Source organism: Sciurus carolinensis, chromosome 7 (genome assembly GCF_902686445.1).
Source record: "Sciurus carolinensis chromosome 7, mSciCar1.2, whole genome shotgun sequence".
Lineage (NCBI taxonomy): Eukaryota > Metazoa > Chordata > Mammalia > Rodentia > Sciuridae > Sciurus > Sciurus carolinensis.
The window spans coordinates 20,099,496-20,115,953 of record NC_062219.1 but is presented as its reverse complement, the minus strand read 5'-3'; the positions used below and the strand labels follow the sequence as shown (position 1 = coordinate 20,115,953).

Sequence of the window (16,458 nt, the reverse complement as noted above, 5' to 3'; positions counted from 1 at the left end):
ATCCAGGGGTAAGACTCATCAGATGATTCCTTGCTAGGACTGATGCAAACATGGGTGGTGGTGGTGGGGAAGTAAGATGTTATTGGCATTTGTATTTTCTTTCTTCTTAGTTACTTTCTTTCTCTTTAGAGGTAGGATCTATGAAAAAAATTTATAGATTTTTCTATAAAAAACCATCATATGTTCTTCTTTTCCTATTCATATCCCTTTAATTTCTTTGGTTTGTCTAATTGCTCTGGCTAGAGTTTCAAGGACGATGTTGAATAGAAGTGGTGAAAGAAGGCATCCCTGCCTTGTTCCAGTTTTTAGGGGGAATGCTTTCAGTTTTTCACCATTTAGAATGATATTGGCCATGGGCTTAGCATAGATGGCCTTTACAATGTTAAGGAATGTTCCCACTATCCCAATTTTTTCTAGTGTTTTGAGCATGAAGGGATGCTGTATTTTATCGAATGCTTTTTCTGCATCTATCGAAATAATCATGTGATTCTTAACTTTAAGTCTGTTGATATGGTGAATTACATTTATTGATTTCCGGATGTTGAACCAACCTTGCATCCCTGGGATGAAACCCACTTGATCATGGTACACTATCTTTTTTCTTTCCTTGATGTGTCTCTGTCTGGTTTAGGTATCAGGGTGATATTGGCTTCATAGAATGAGTTTGGGAGGGTTCCTTCCTCTTCTATTTCATGGAATACTTTGAGGAGTATTGGAATGAGCTCTTCTTTAAAGGTTTTGTAGAACTCAGCTGAGAACCCATCTGGTCCCGGACTTTCCTTTGTTGGTAGGTTTTTGATGACCTCTTCTATTTCATTGCTTGAAATTGATTTATTTAAGTTGTGTATGTCCTCCTCGTTCAGTTTAGGTAATTTATATGTCTCTAGAAACTTGTTGATGTCTTCGAGGTTTTCTGTTTAGTTGGAATATAGATTTTCAAAATAGCTTCTAATTATGTTTTGTGTTTCACTTGTGTCTGTTGTGATATTTCCTTATTCATTCAGAATTTTAGTAATTTGAGTTTTCTCCCTCTTTCTCTTTGTTAGTGTGGCTAAGGGTTTATCAATTTTGTTTATTTTTTCAAAGAACCAACTATTTATTTTGTTAATTTTTTCAATTGTTTCTTTTGTTTCAATTTCGTTGACTATCCCTGTTTGCTGATGACATGATTATATATTTAGAGGAACCTGGAAATTCCACCAGGAAACTTTTAGAACTCATAAGTGAATTCAGTAAAGTAGCAGGTTACAAGATCAATGCTCATAAATCCAATGCATTTTTATACATAAGTGATGAATCTTCAGAAAGAGAAATTAGGAAAACTGCCCCATTCACAATAGCATCGAAAAAAATAAAATACTTGGGAATCAATCTCACAAAAGAGGTGAAAGACCTCTACAATGAGAACTACAGAACACTAAAGAAAGAAATTAAAGAAAACCTTAGAAGATGGAAAGATCTCCCATGTTCTTGGATAGGAAGAATTTATATTGTCAAAATGGCCATACTACCAAAAGTGCTATACAGATTCAATGCAATTCCGATTAAAATCCCAATGACGTACCTTACAGAAATAGAGCAAGCAATTATGAAATTCATCTGGAAGAATAAGAAACCCAGAATAGCTAAAGCAATCCTCAGTAGAAAGAGCGAAGCAGGGGGTATCACAATACCAGATCTTCAACTCTACTACAAAGCAATAGTAACAAAAACGGCATGGTATTGGTACCAAAATAGACAGGTAGATCAATGGTACAGAATAGAGGACACGGACACAAACCCAAATAAATACAATTTTCTCATACTAGACAAAGGTGCCAAAAATATGCAATGGAGAAAAGATAGCCTCTTCAACAAATGGTGCTGGGAAAACTGGAAAACCATATGCAACAGAATGAAATTAAACCCCTATCTCTCACCCTGCACAAAACTCAACTCAAAATGGATCAAGGACCTCGGAATCAGACCAGAGACCTTGCATCTTATAGAAGAAAAAGTAGGTCCAAATCTTCAACTTGTTGGCTTAGGATCAGACTTCCTTAACAGGACTCCCATAGCACAAGAAATAAAAGCAAGAATCAACAACTGGGATAGATTCAAACTAAAAAGCTTTCTCTCAGCAAAGGAAACTATCAGTAATGTGAAGAGAGAGCCTACAGAGTGGGGGAATATCTTTGCCACTCACACTTCAGATAGAGCGCTAATTTCCAGAATATATAAAGAACTCAAAAAACTCTGCACCAAGAATACAAATAACCCAATCAACAAATGGGCTAAGGGAATGAACAGACACTTCACAGAAGATGTACAAGCAATCAAAAGATATATGAAAAAATGTTCAACATCTCCAGTAATAAGAGAAATGCAAATCAAAACTACCCTAAGATTCCATCTCACCCCAATTAGAATGGCGATTATCAAGAATACAAGCAACAATAGGTGTTGGCAAGGATGTGGGGAAAAAGGTACACTCATACATTGCTGGTGGGGATGCAAATTAGTGCAACCACTCTGGAAAGCAGTATGGAGATTCCTCAGAAAGCTTGGAATGGACCCACCATTTGACCCAGCTATCCCACTCCTTGGCCTATACCCAAAGAACTTAAAATTAGCATACTACAGAGATACAGCCACATCAATGTTCATAACTGCTCAATTCACCATAGCCAGATTGTGGAACCAACCTAGATGTCCTTCAATTGATGAATGGATAAAGAAACTGTGGCATATATATACAATGGAATATTACTCAGCCATAAAGAATGATAAAATTATGGCATTTGCAGGCAAATGGATGAAATTGGAGAATATCATGCTAAGTTAGATAAGCCAATCTCAAAAAACTAAAGGACGAATGATCTCACTGATAAGCGGATGAGGACATATATGGGGGGTGGGAGGGGTTAGCATTAGGGTTAGGTTTAGGGTTAGGGATAAGGAGGGTGGTAAGAATGGAGGAAAGAAGGACTGTATAGAGGGAAAAGAGGGGTGGGGGGAAAGAAAAAAATAACAGAATGAATCAAACAACATTACCCTATGTAAATTTATGATTACACAAATGGTATGCCTTGACTCCATGTACAAACAGAAAAACAACATGTATCCCATTTGTTTACAATAAAAAAAAATAAAATGTCAAAACTGAGAAAAAAAAAAACTAGATTAGATAAGGTGATAGAAGTGTCTTAGAAAGGTGTATTAGGCCAGGCTGAATAATAAGAAAAATATCTTTTATAGAGGTCTGAATGAAGGCAGAGGGTACTATCAATACCAATACCAACACTCTCAATTCTTTGAGAGAATTTCATATGGACAGAACAATACAAATGTGCTGATAAAAAACATTCCTTATCTGCGTGTTGTGGCACATGTGTGCAATACCAGTAGTTGGGAGGCTGAGTCAGGAGCATTATAATTTAAAGACTCTAAGCAAATTGGAGAGACCTTGTCTCAAAATTTTATAAAGGTGGGATGGTTGGAATGTGTCTAAGTGTTTATGGATATGCTTCCTTGGATTTATTCCTGTTACCAGAAAAAATGAATATATAAATACAAACCACAGACACTCCTTAGTGTAGGACAGGGGAGAATCTCAGGGTAACTAGAAGCAAAGAGTAGTAACAGCAGTCAGAATATGTCTATGTCTTTCCTTTATCTCTTCGTCAGGATTTTGAAATATATATTATAATGTGACAGAAAGCAATGGAGTGATTCCGGGATGGGGTGCATGGCATAATATGATTTATTATTAAAGAGAGCACTGATTGCAGCATAGCAAATAGAACAGGGTGGGCATAGGCAGTAATGGAAGCAGGGAAAACAACTTCCAGGCAGGAGGTGGTGGTGACCTGGGTATGTATGGTAGCAATGGGAGAGAAAGTTTGGATTTCCTGAGAATGATGAAATAAAAAAAAAAAAAAAAGAAACCATCATATGTGCTTTTCAGATGAATGTAAATGACATGCTATTAGGTAACATAACCAGACTCCCAGTGATTCACAAATTGGAGTTTAATTACTAAGGATATAAGTATAGACATAAGACTCAAAATTCACAAACAGCCCTATATAAAATGTCAAAAGTAAAAAATCAAAGTACATGGAAAATACACTGGGGTAGCTATTAATTTTACCTGGGGTTGGGGGGAAGGAGTGGCTAATGGAGGGCTAGAAAGAATGAGAAGGCATTTGAACTTGGCTTTGAAGTATATGCAAATACATATATTTATAAATACCTTGTTTTAGAGCAGTTTTAAGCACACAGAACTGAATGGAAAGCTTAGTTCCTGTGCACCCCCTGCTTCTGCCCTGTAGACATCCCATGCCAGCATGCCACATTTGTGGCAACCGACAAACTTGCACTGACATGTCATTATCACCTGAAGTTCATAGTTCATGTTAAGATTCACCCTTGGTATTATATTTTATATGGGTTTGGATAAATTTTTTTTTTGTAGATGGACATACTACTTTATTTTTATGTGGTGCTGCTGAGAACCCAACCCAGTGCTTTACATGTGCTTGGCCAGTGCTCTGCCACCGAGCTAAGCCCAGCTCCCTGCATTTGGATAAATTTATAACAACATATATCCATAATTACAGTATCAGAAAGTCGCTTCACTGCCCTAAAAATCTGTGATTTGTGTATTCACGCCACCTGCCACAATCCCTAGAAATCGCTGAGTGCTCAATTCCGTTCTGTTGTTTTATTTTTTCACAGAATCTTGATTATTATTTCACAGACTGCCTTGATTATTCTAGTTTTATAGTAAGTTTGAAGACATTCAGTATTAGTTTTTCAACATTTTTCTTTTCCTCAATATTGTGTTGGCCATTTTGTCTTTTGCCTCTGCATAATATGAACTTGAGAGTTGGTTTGTTGAAGTTTACAACTTCATTTGCTGGGATTGCACTGAGTCCGTAGATCAAGCTGGGAAGAACTGATACCGTGATGATAGCAAGGCTTCCAACCGTGAACATGGGCTATCTCTCCCTTCAAATTGGTTCTTCCTTGATTTCTTTCACCAAGTTTGGAAGCTTTTCTCATAAAGATCTTATACATTTTTTATTTTTATGCCTAAATATTCCATTTTTGTCTGAATGTAAATGGTATTGCATTTATTTCAAATTGTTTGTTCATTGTTGGCATACAGGAAATAAATTGAATTTGATATATTAAGTCTTGCATTCTACAACCTTGCTATACTTAACTTTTTAGTTCAGGAGTTTTTTGTTGTTATTTTGGATTTTTCTGGAGTTTTTACATACATGATGTTCACATGCAAATAATGACACAAATAATGACTTTATTTTGTTCTTCTTGCCTTATTCTATTTTCTGTTGCTTTAACAAAATACCTGAGACCAGGTAATTCATGCCAGGAAGAACAGAAATTTGGTTCCTGAGGGCAAGCAGGATGAAGAATTTGAAGATTTTGGAGCACAGAAATCATGGAATTTTAGTCAGAATGGTTAGAGATAATCTAATCTACTGGGGTGAGCTCACCTCTCCCCACTTGTGACAAATGTTTGCACTCACATGTAGCTTTGGACTGTCCAGAGTATGGAAAATAAAGGCTTTGGTTGGGCCATCCCACACATTCTCCCAAGTAAAATATGGTGAGTTTGTTGAGGGCTGCTGATCTAACCAATTCTTTATTTCACATGTGAGAAGGCTGAAGGAATATGTCACCTATTCAAGGAGACCCAGCTCATTAATGAGAAGAGCAGATCCAAGTAAGAGCTCAGATGAACTTACTTCAAACTTAGGTGCTGGTGGACATATTCAAAAGAGTGTTAGAAAGAGGGCCCAACTTTGGGACCAGAAAGATTAAGGAGCAGAAATGAAAATTAAAAGGTCATTTATAAAAGTTACAGCTGAAGCTAATATCATGAGTATACATCAAAGCATTAATTAGAAGCAACTAGCTCCAATAACTAAATTTCACAGGTATCTAAAAAGTATCCCACAATCTACTTTACAGGAAAATATAAGCTTTCAATGTTAAGGATTTTTGAGCAACAACAATTTCTACAGGAAATTAGAACAGTACCAATTTTCAGTCCATTTATAATAGAGTCCTTTCAATATGTATCTAGTGAGCTCCTCCTTTGTACCAGGTGCTGGGTTAGAGCAGTAAAATAAAATTCTAGCTCTCAAGGAATTTTTTTCTTATTGGGGATGATTGGGAAAATTCATAAATTGAATAAGTCTGATGGTATTAGGAGCTTGGAGAAAAATAAATCAGTAAGGAAGATAGAATGACAGTGAGAGGAGCAAAGGGCTCAATCTTGTGTAGGGTGTCTTGAGGGCCTTACTGATAAGTTAATGTTGGAGCAGAGGCCCAAAGGAAACTAGGCGGCAGATTGAGCATAAATCTGGGGGAAGAAAGTTACAGGGAGAGGGAAGTCATTTCAAAGGTCCTGAGGGGTGCGCTGGACATGTTCTAGGCAACAGGCACCTTATGGGGGATGTGGGAGAACATGATTACAGCAGGTTACGGAGGTCTGGATCGCATAGGGCCTTCTAGCCTTGAGGTTTCTCTCTAGTGAGGTGAATGATCATGGGAGGATTGTGCACAGAGTTGGAGCATGATCTGCCATCTAAAAGCAATCACTCTGTGGCTGTACTGGAAGACTACTGGCTGTCACAATAACCAGTTAACAGTGATGATGTCAGGGACACGTGGTAGGCGTGAAGATGAGGAAAACTGATTACAGATGTATTTTGATAAGTGAACTTGACTTGCTGATGGACAGATGGGTGGATAAGAGAAGGTGGTAGTGGGATCATTCCAGAGTTTTGGCTCGAGCAAGGGAAGGATGTCATGACATTGACTGAGCTATAGAAAATAATCAGTAGATTTATTCTCTTATACAATTAACAAAACTCAAACTAATAAGTTTATTTTATTTTTCAAAAAATTCTGAGAGAAGATAGCTTTACTGCTTATGATTTACGTTCTTTTAATGGGTCTCTGGCAGCCAATATCACAGACTTGAACTCTGGGGAGGCTTCCTGGTAAAAGCTCCCATTCCTGCTACGAGGAAAGACTAGCATGTCCACACTTTCCTGTAGCAGTTACAGGTGGGTAGGGATGTCAGTTTTAGAGTCTCAATAATAATTGATAAAGAAGGGAGGAAGGTAGGAAAGAACAGAAGAAAGGAGGGAAGGAGGAGAAAGAAAAGTTAGAAACAATTCAACCCCAGCTTCTAGAAGGCAGAGCATGAGGACTACTTACGGTATTCTTGATAGGTGAAGACTTCACATGTCACAAAATTAATATAATAAAGTGGTATTGTATTAATGTTATAACAGATCAAAATGTGGGCAGATGTCATCTATGCCACAGTTTCATACTACAATAAATTCACAATTAAAACTTTTGATGCGCAGTGTACCAAAACTTTACTCCATCCTTTATGCTGAGGTGATTTAGTTGATCGATTGGAAGGACAATGTGAGTTCTATCGTGTTGACTGATGTCCTTAATGTAAAGGCATTGAGTGTATTTAAAAACTATTAGCCAGGGATGGTGGCACCTGTAATCTAAGCTACATGGGAGGCTGAGGTGCATTTTCACTTAAAAATGCAATGAACTGCTTGAGCTCAGGAATTCATAAATTGCCTGGGCAGAACAGTGAGACCCCATCTCAAAACAAACAAACAAACAAACAACAACAACAACAAAACAAAACAAAAAAACAAAGCCAACAAGCAAAGAAAAAGCAAGCAAGCTGTCAATAAATAGCAATCTTTTCCCTCCCAAACTTTATTGAGGTACAACTGATAGTATTTATTTTACTCAGCCATAAAGAAGAATGACTTTATGGCATTTGCCAGTGAATGGATGGATCTGGGGACTATGATGCTAAGTGAAATAAACCAGTCCCCAAAAGTCAAAAGTCAAATATTTTTGCTGATATGTGGAAGCTAACCCACAATAGCAGGAGAGAGGGGATGAACAGAAATTCAATCGGTTAGAAAAGGGAATGAAGAGAAGGGAGTGGGGACAGGAACAGGAAAGACAGTGGAATGAATCTCAACTTTCCTATGTACTTATATGAATATACCACAGTGAATTCCACTATTGTGTACATTATAACAATGGGGTCCTAATTAGAGTAAGATATATTGCAAGCTCGTACAATTATTTCAAAATGAATTCTACTGCCATGTATAACTAAAAAGAACCAATAAAACAGTATATATTTAAGATGTATAATGTTGTTTTGATGTATGTATATATCCTAAAATAATCACAATCAAGCTCACTAACATCAGTTTACAATTACAATTTCAGCAAATCTTTCACTAGGTGGCAAAACTTATCATAAAATTACATTTTTATTCCTTTATTTCACTTAAAAATGCAATGAACTGTTCAAGGGCAGTATATATATATAAAACAACTGACTCCTGTGGCTCCAAGTTGGAATTTCAACATTGTGTTCAAACTTTAGAGCAAATTACGAAAATCTTCCAAATAAACTTGTCAAAGAATATGGTCACCTAAACTTATTATATGATAAATTGTTTTTTTACATGACATTCTGAATACCTCAAGTGAACAGAATTGGTGTAAGTGAAGCAGTCATATGGATTTTTCCTTGTTGTATATGGTCTATTACCATGAAAAAATTGTTCATTTTCCTTAAATTGGTGATTCTCAAATTGCCCCCAAGGAGATAATTTGAGAATACTCTTCTTTGTCATAACTTGGATGTGACATGCTACTGGCATCTAATGGGAAGAGGCCATGGATACTGCTCAACATTTCATAATAAACAAGTTTCTACAAGAAAAAAATTATCTGGCCCAAACTGTTAACATGCTGTGGTTTAGAATTCTTGACTGTCATAGCCTATAGCTCATTTCACAGCTCAAACCACAACTGCATTCTTTTAATGGAAATTTTATGTGCAACTAACGCAATAAGGAAGACAGGCCCTATAGGGTTATATTTCTGGGATGGGGAGAATATTCTACTTTGAGGTTACATGTTTTAAAGTCAACCATTACTTGAGTTGGAAGGTCTTTTGATTCTTTTACTACAAACTGACAAATGTGCCAGATGAGGGCTTTGTCTAAGAATATAAGAGGGTTAATGAGAGAGTTTAAGCCTAAAAGCTTTGTTTCATGTCTAAGAACTTCACCTATGCACTGGTCCTTTCAGTTGTACAGCAAGCTCTTAAGTTGAGTGTCAATTACAGCTGGCAATTACAGATGCTACATTTTAACCCTGGTTGCCAGAAATCAATAAGATTCACAGACCCTGAGGACAATATAGTCTGCAACCCGTGCCTCATATTTTGAAGACCATCTGTCTTAGTTTTGTCTATGACAGGTTCTGCCAAAGCATTTGCATGCCAAATGACTTTTTAAATGAAAGTTGCTATATTAAAAAAATTTGAAAACTATCTTTATTGATATAATCTACACAACATAAAATGCAGCCACTTAGAGTGTACATGTCAATTGTTTTTAGTATACTCACAGGGTTGTGTAACTATCACTACAATTTAAAGTTGGAAAAACTTTCATCATCCCATAAGAAGCCCCATATCCATTAGTAGTCACCCCAGTTCCTCTCTTAGATTATAATCAACCACCAACATACTTTCTATTGCCAAAGATTTTCTTATCCCAGTCATTTCATAAAAATGGAAACATAAGAGTATTTTGTGACTGATGTCTTTTGCTAGTATGTTTTCAAGGTTCATCTGTGTTGTAACATGTATCCAGGCTTCATTTCATGTTCAAATAAATTGCACTGGAAGTATGTATCACATTTAGTCATCTCTTTATCATCTGATGAATATTTGGGTGTTTTCACTTACATACTATTAACATTGCTACTATGAATATTTATGTACAAGTTCTTATGTGGCTAGATGTTTTCATTTCTCTCAATTATCATTATGGGCTGAACTGTGCCCCCAGGCCCCCGATTCATGTACTGAAATTCCAATCCCTATTATCTCAGATATACTTATGTTTAGAAAGAAGTCTCCTTAAAAAAGTGATTAAGTTAAATGAAGTTGCTAGCCTGGGGCCATAATCCAGTATGACTGGTGTCCTTATAAAGGAGACTACTGGGGTACGTATGCACTGCAAGATCACGTGAGAACACAGGGAAGACATCATCTACCTAACTGCTATTAGGTAATTAGTTACTGATATCAAAATAAAAGAATGAGAATCAAATAGCTCTTCTTACACCTACTTCGTCTGACATATAGTAGGAATAAAATAAGCAGAAAAATAATGGAAAGCATGAGACTGAATATAGACATTTGTTGAAAATATTAATTTTATCAATGTTTCTGAAAACAATACTTATTGTTGATTTTTTCCTCATGTTTCTAGATTTCTTGAAACATATCAGAAATTCCATGAGAATAAACCATGTATTAGTAAGCATAAAATCAATGCTCCAAGTATTTTTTGACTGAAAAGAATTAGAATAAATGTATTATGTACATGTATATGTACATATGTATTATGTAAATGTACTATGTACATGGAATAAATTTATTATTTAATATAATTTACATCTACATCTTTCTTTTTTAACTTTTGACCCATGACTGCAAATTATAAAATTAATTAAAAATAAAAAACATTTCAGGAAGTATAATACTATATAGAGCAAAGCCTGGTCAGTGATATAATCAAAATAGAAAGTATCATTTTATGGTTAAAAAACAAAACAAAATGTTAACAAATTTCTCTGAATGATTTCTAAACTGGTCTTAAAATTTCAAGAGTCCAAACAAACAGGTTTGCAGAGGAAGACTATTAAGAAAAGGTGATAGGGATGCATCATTTGATAGGGGGAGAGAGTTACTGATTTTATTAACAGTGGTTTCCTGTATGAAGGATACGATACAGGTAATGGAGATTACTTAAATTCCACTTATATTTTGCAAGAAAAGAAACATAAATTGCAATAAGAAGGATTTTGTTTCAGTATGACAAAGTACATTTCAACATACAAAATCAGTTGAGTCAAGGGCAGTAAACAATGAAATCAGACGCAAGTTATGTTGTGGGATCACTGCCTTCAGAGTTACATGTGCTCCCGAAAGGCTGACTGGAAGGCAGAGTGAGACTGGAGATGGCAACTTTGGTTCCTGCTAAGTTCTTGTGCTGTGTTCTGTATGTGATACTATTTGTTCTGTAACTCAGAGGCAACACCACATTCCTATTGTGAGACCTGAATTCCCTTTAGGGTTATCAATTACTCACATTGCCTTCCTCTAATGGAAAGCTTGCAAGTGGTCACATTCAACCCTTACGTGTGATAAGCATTTACATGGCCTTCACAATTTAACAGAGATCCAGACAAATTCTTATAAACAGAACATTTTATAAAAGTTACCTGATCTCACTTTGAAAAAAACATTCTTGATTGGATTTCCTTTATCAGAGTAGGCAAGCTCAAAATTCCTTTACCTGTACTGTACTGTTGTAATGACATTTCATTTTTATATTGTTATGCCAGTTGAAAATTATGAAATGGCATGTTATTGTGAGATTTTGTTTAGCTAAATTCTAGAAAAATGAAAGATGCCTTTTACTCATTTTAAATAAGACTGGTCATTTAGCACAAGTGAATTCTGCATTTATGGAAGATTATCCTGTAGTTTAATACAGAGAACTCAAGCACACTAAATTATGAGAGGGTTAGTGAACGTGTAAAAGACATAATTTCTTCTTTTGCCCTCTTGAAAAGGTAGCTTGAGTTAATGCTTAATCCTGTGTGGCTAAATTCAATTCCTAAATATTTTGACAACAGTTGATTTTATAACCTATTACTATTATTTGTAAAATATTAGTAGCTACATGTTCAATTATTATATGGATATTTAGTTTGTTGTATTAATGAGATGAAAGGGACCATTATCTAAAACTCAATGCATGACTTGTTATACTAAGGGTTATATACAAAGAGAAAAGTTGAAGCTGCTATAAACATAGTAAAGTTATCTGCATTTGAAGAAAAAGGCTATGGAACTAGGTCTACATAGTTTATACTGTGTATCAATAGATCTTTTCAGTCCTAGTAAACTCATCTGGAGTCATTTAATGAAGATCATACAAACACATTTAAGGATTGGGGCTATTCTAAGGTTTGGGGTATGAAATTTTTTTTTTCCGTGGTTCCTTAGTACAGCAGTGATATTTCAGAGAATATAAAATGATGGAGGAAGGCAACTTAAAAATTCTTTCCACAGCCAAGATGAGGGAATGTGTATTCGTTTTGAATAACTGGAAGAACTGTCACAACCGTTTTGGAAAATAAAAGAAATACATATAAAACACAGGATTCTGCAGTATTAGTAATTTTAACATCTTTTGTTGAGAGACAAAAACAAAGATAATCCATATGTTCTATGATTTAGAAATTAAATAATTCTAGTTTCCATTTCCACTAAAATATTTATTTAATTAAAGGTATTTTACAGAAATAAATAAGAGTAGTATTCTCTAATACAGGTAAGTGTATATATATGTGTATTTTTCTTTTTTTTTTTTTTTTACAAAATTGAAGCATATCAAATTGTTTTCCCTAAAACAGCACATAAAGGAATACTAGGAAATGAACAAAAAGAAATACTGAAATAGTCTCATTAAATTATAGCCATGGGTCTTCTGAACCTCAGTACAACAAATGATTTTGTGGAAGAACATTAGATTTGGAGTCAGGGTGCCTGGCCTCCACTATTAATATGCTATGTGTCATAGGCAAGTTTCTCAATTTCTGAATCTTAGTTCTTTATCTTTAAAACAGGAATGATATTAATTACATTCATTTCACAGGACTACTAGGAAAACTGAACACACAAATGTACAGGAAAGCTCTTTATTAGGTATAAAGAGCTACAAAGTAATAATTGTTTAATTTCATACAAAAGAACCAATGAATATCTCTCCTCAACTGAAGAATAAGCACCAAAAATGTGTGTTTTCTTCAGCTGCATTATGTCACCCTATAAACCTGGAGTAAGAAAAATGCACCTTAGCTAAGCACCAAAGCCTCCTGGATGAATAAGATCCTGGGGTTATTTCTATTACAGTTTTCTGGGCAGGTAAGTAGGAGCTAATGAGTCCTGAGGGTCATTTAAAACTTGGAAGGCTTGAAGAAAACAAAACAAGAATATTTATATTATGTCTAATGGCTACGACATGCTACTCCTTAATTTAGTGATTTCAAAGTCCATTAATTCTTCTTAAAAGAAGAAACACTAAGTTTTTATCACTTGCAATTATTTGTTAATATGAAAACAGATTCTCTTATTCAAAAGATCAAATATTAGTCCTTAAGGAAGAATGACTGAAATGAAATAGCAAAATCACAAATTTAGACATTAGTGGCTAAAGTGTCTAGTTACATGAGAACATGGGAAAGGAAAACAAATTTATGACATCAGTGTAACAATGATTAAAAATCAAACCCTGCCATATTTCTATGTAAAGAACAAAAATCATAAAAAAGTGCAATATTTACAGATATATCAATCTTAAGACATATAAAAACTTAATAAAAATTAAGAGTAGAGAAAACAGATAATTAGAAAGTAAATGTTAGTACACTTAAAAATGTTAAAGTTAGCCACTTAACACTGATATCACTTAACACAGAATAGAAAAATGAAAAGTTTACAGAGTTTTGATTTTAGTAGCAAGATGCAGCAAAAACAAATAATTGCCTAAGATTACCTTATTGTTAGGGGTTGGATTACTGTAAAGTTACTGCTCATGGTGTTATAGTTTAAACTTATTCACATAACTACGTGTTCTTACAGTTAAGCATTTACTTAAAATATTACTGACAAGATATTGGTGAATCATGTGGTTAAGCTACTAAAGGACTTTCCAAAAATGAGACCTATCTTGGTTGAATATATCAGGTCATATAAAACTAGACTAGTTTACTTTCTTTCTTATTCCAACTCTTTTTACAATTGATCGTATCAAAAAGCACCCATTATCTCTCAATTCCCATGCCTCATCAGATATATTTTCTTTGGAACAAAAATAAATGTTTTATCAGGAGTGTAAAATTAGGAATATTTATAGATCACTTGAAAACAGTATATTGAAAAGGGCTCAATAAGTACTCAGCCAGTGTAAAACCAAAAAAGGAAACAAATTCATTCAAATAGGAACAGTGTTTACTGACATCTACTGGACTGTTTAAACTTATAACTTTGCTGTACAGCTATGAAAGTTTATTAATACATTAGTCTGGGAATGAATCAGATGTAGTTCATTCGAGTTCTTCAGTTTCTTTGGTAAACAGGTCTGCCAGATCAGCCACAGTCAAGACGGAGGCCTCGGAATGCTTCCCTGATGAGTTCGTGTGACTGGTTTTCCAAGTGGACACAACCAGAAAGAAACCCCGAGGAATCAGAGATTACATTTATAATAATACAAGACCAAACATATATTTGTTCTTAAGTTGTTACAATTTGGTCATAAGAAACTTCCAGCAAGCAAGTAGGAGATGAGATTTATTATTATAACATTTCAAAAATAAATAAAGACTTCTATATATTATTTTCAGGCTTTGTCATGAAATATTTTTTTCCCTGAACAATTAATAAGAGAGAAAGACTCCTGTGAGCAGCTGTTGAAGTTCTAACCTTACAAATTACATTCTTACTATGTAAAGCTAATTTGTTTAAAGAAAATTTCAATAGCTCTTCTAACTACTATTCTATTTAGGCAGCTTAAATAAAAATCACTGACTTCTATTATACATGGAAAGTACAAAAAGCCTTTGTGTTTTAGATGTAAAGCTCTCAGGGTAGCTAGTCCTCCCTTTTCATACACCACTGGTGGAAGAAATTTTCTGTTTCAAGCAGTTTCTTTGCTATACAAAGTAACTCTGGGGAAACAATCCCTTCTAAAAGGCAACACCTTTTCCTTGGGTGTCTTTCAATCCTACCTACTTCACAGGAGCTAAGAAGGTATTGGTTTGTTTCAAAATGACTTAAGAGAAAAATTATAGCATAAATATTAGGAAGTTTCATGCTTTGAAAACATTACCACTAGCCAAGTTTTTTAATTCAGATATTCCTATCTGTATGTGAACAAGCATGAGGCAGTATTTTACAAGTATCTGTGTAAAACAAGTATCTGTGTAAAACTGAATTTGTTTTTACACAGATTTAGTTTTACACAGATCAGATTAAGTCTTGCTTAGATAGGGCATAAAGATTATTTCATTTAAAAAGTAATCAAATGTGGCCAACAAAAGTCACATGGTTTAATATTTTTAAGTCAAATACAAAATGTCCAAAGAATTGGGGAATACTGAATGCAAAATGTCCTTTCTTGCTCTATAAAATAATCTGTTTATATCTTTTATTGTCATTTAAGTGAAGACATTCTAAACACATACTCAACAAACAGGAGAACTTCCCCCATCTACTTATAGTAAATTGTTACCTACCTCCTCTCAGCAGTTTTCAGCATTGCCTGCATTCTTTCTTCTATTGTTGCTTTAATTAAGAATCTGTGTACAATAGTAGGTCTAGAAGGTACATAACAATTATTAAGTTTAAAAACATCTTAAAAATACTCAGTAGAAACTGACTTCACATATTATATGCTATATTCACTGGTCAGTCAGTTGGTGTCCGCTTGTGTGTGTCAATGTGCTAGGTGTGTGTGTGGGGAGCAGTTCAGCAATGAATACAACAACAATCTGATCTCCACGACCTAATATTCTAATGAAGGAAGAGAGACAAACACTTGAAGAAATCAGACAGCTCCATGTACAGATAATGCCAAGAAAAAAATATGAGAGATGGGAACAAGGTCAGTAAACAAAGAAGGAGAAGGAAGAGAATCCAAATAGAAGAAATGACATAAACCAGCATAGACCTAGGGAAGAGAATATGTTTGGAAGAATCTTAAAATGTTCAAGGGGACAACAGAAGCCTAGCATGGCAGAAATACATTATAAATGAGTGGCAGAGGTGAAAATGAGGATGAAGAGGCAGGTAGAGGCCAGAGCATGCTGGGTCTTACCAGACATGAACAGGAACTAGATTTCATTGTGGTTATGATGGGAAGTGCTCAGGAGTTTTAATGTATGTTTTAATTTACATTAGACTGTGCTTTACAAATCCTTTTGGCTGCTATGGAGGCAGAGAAGTCAGCTAAGAAGTTCTTCAGTCATCCAAGTAAGATGCATGGTAAGGGGGTGGTTGGACTATGGTTTTCAATCAGTGGAGTTAGTAAGTAGTCAACAGACCTGGAATATCCTTTGAAGGCAGAGTTGATAAGACTTAAATAATAATTTGGATGTGAGATCTAGATTTTTTTGTCTAAATAACTATGGATTATAGTACTGCATTAGAAGAAGAGGAAGGCTAGTGGATGGGAGTGCAGTAAGAATGCAATTTGTTTTGCCCATGTTAATCTTGAAACCCCCATTAGACAG

General features: G+C 35.0%; 1 protein-coding gene across 3 annotated transcripts in view; it reads right to left on the bottom strand.

The window, feature by feature from the left end:
* Positions 1–12,487: 12,487 nt before the first annotated feature.
* Shprh (SNF2 histone linker PHD RING helicase) overlaps positions 12,488–16,458 on the bottom strand; it is an 84,528-nt gene continuing 80,557 nt past the window's right edge. For all 3 annotated transcript variants that reach the window (XM_047557719.1, XM_047557720.1, XM_047557721.1), the window contains 2 exons: positions 15,463–15,543; positions 12,488–14,371 (listed from right to left, as the gene is read on the bottom strand). In XM_047557719.1, coding sequence (XP_047413675.1) covers positions 14,275–14,371; positions 15,463–15,543 — 178 coding nt within the window. In that variant the 3' untranslated portion in view covers positions 12,488–14,274. The remainder of the gene's footprint in view (positions 14,372–15,462; positions 15,544–16,458) is intronic.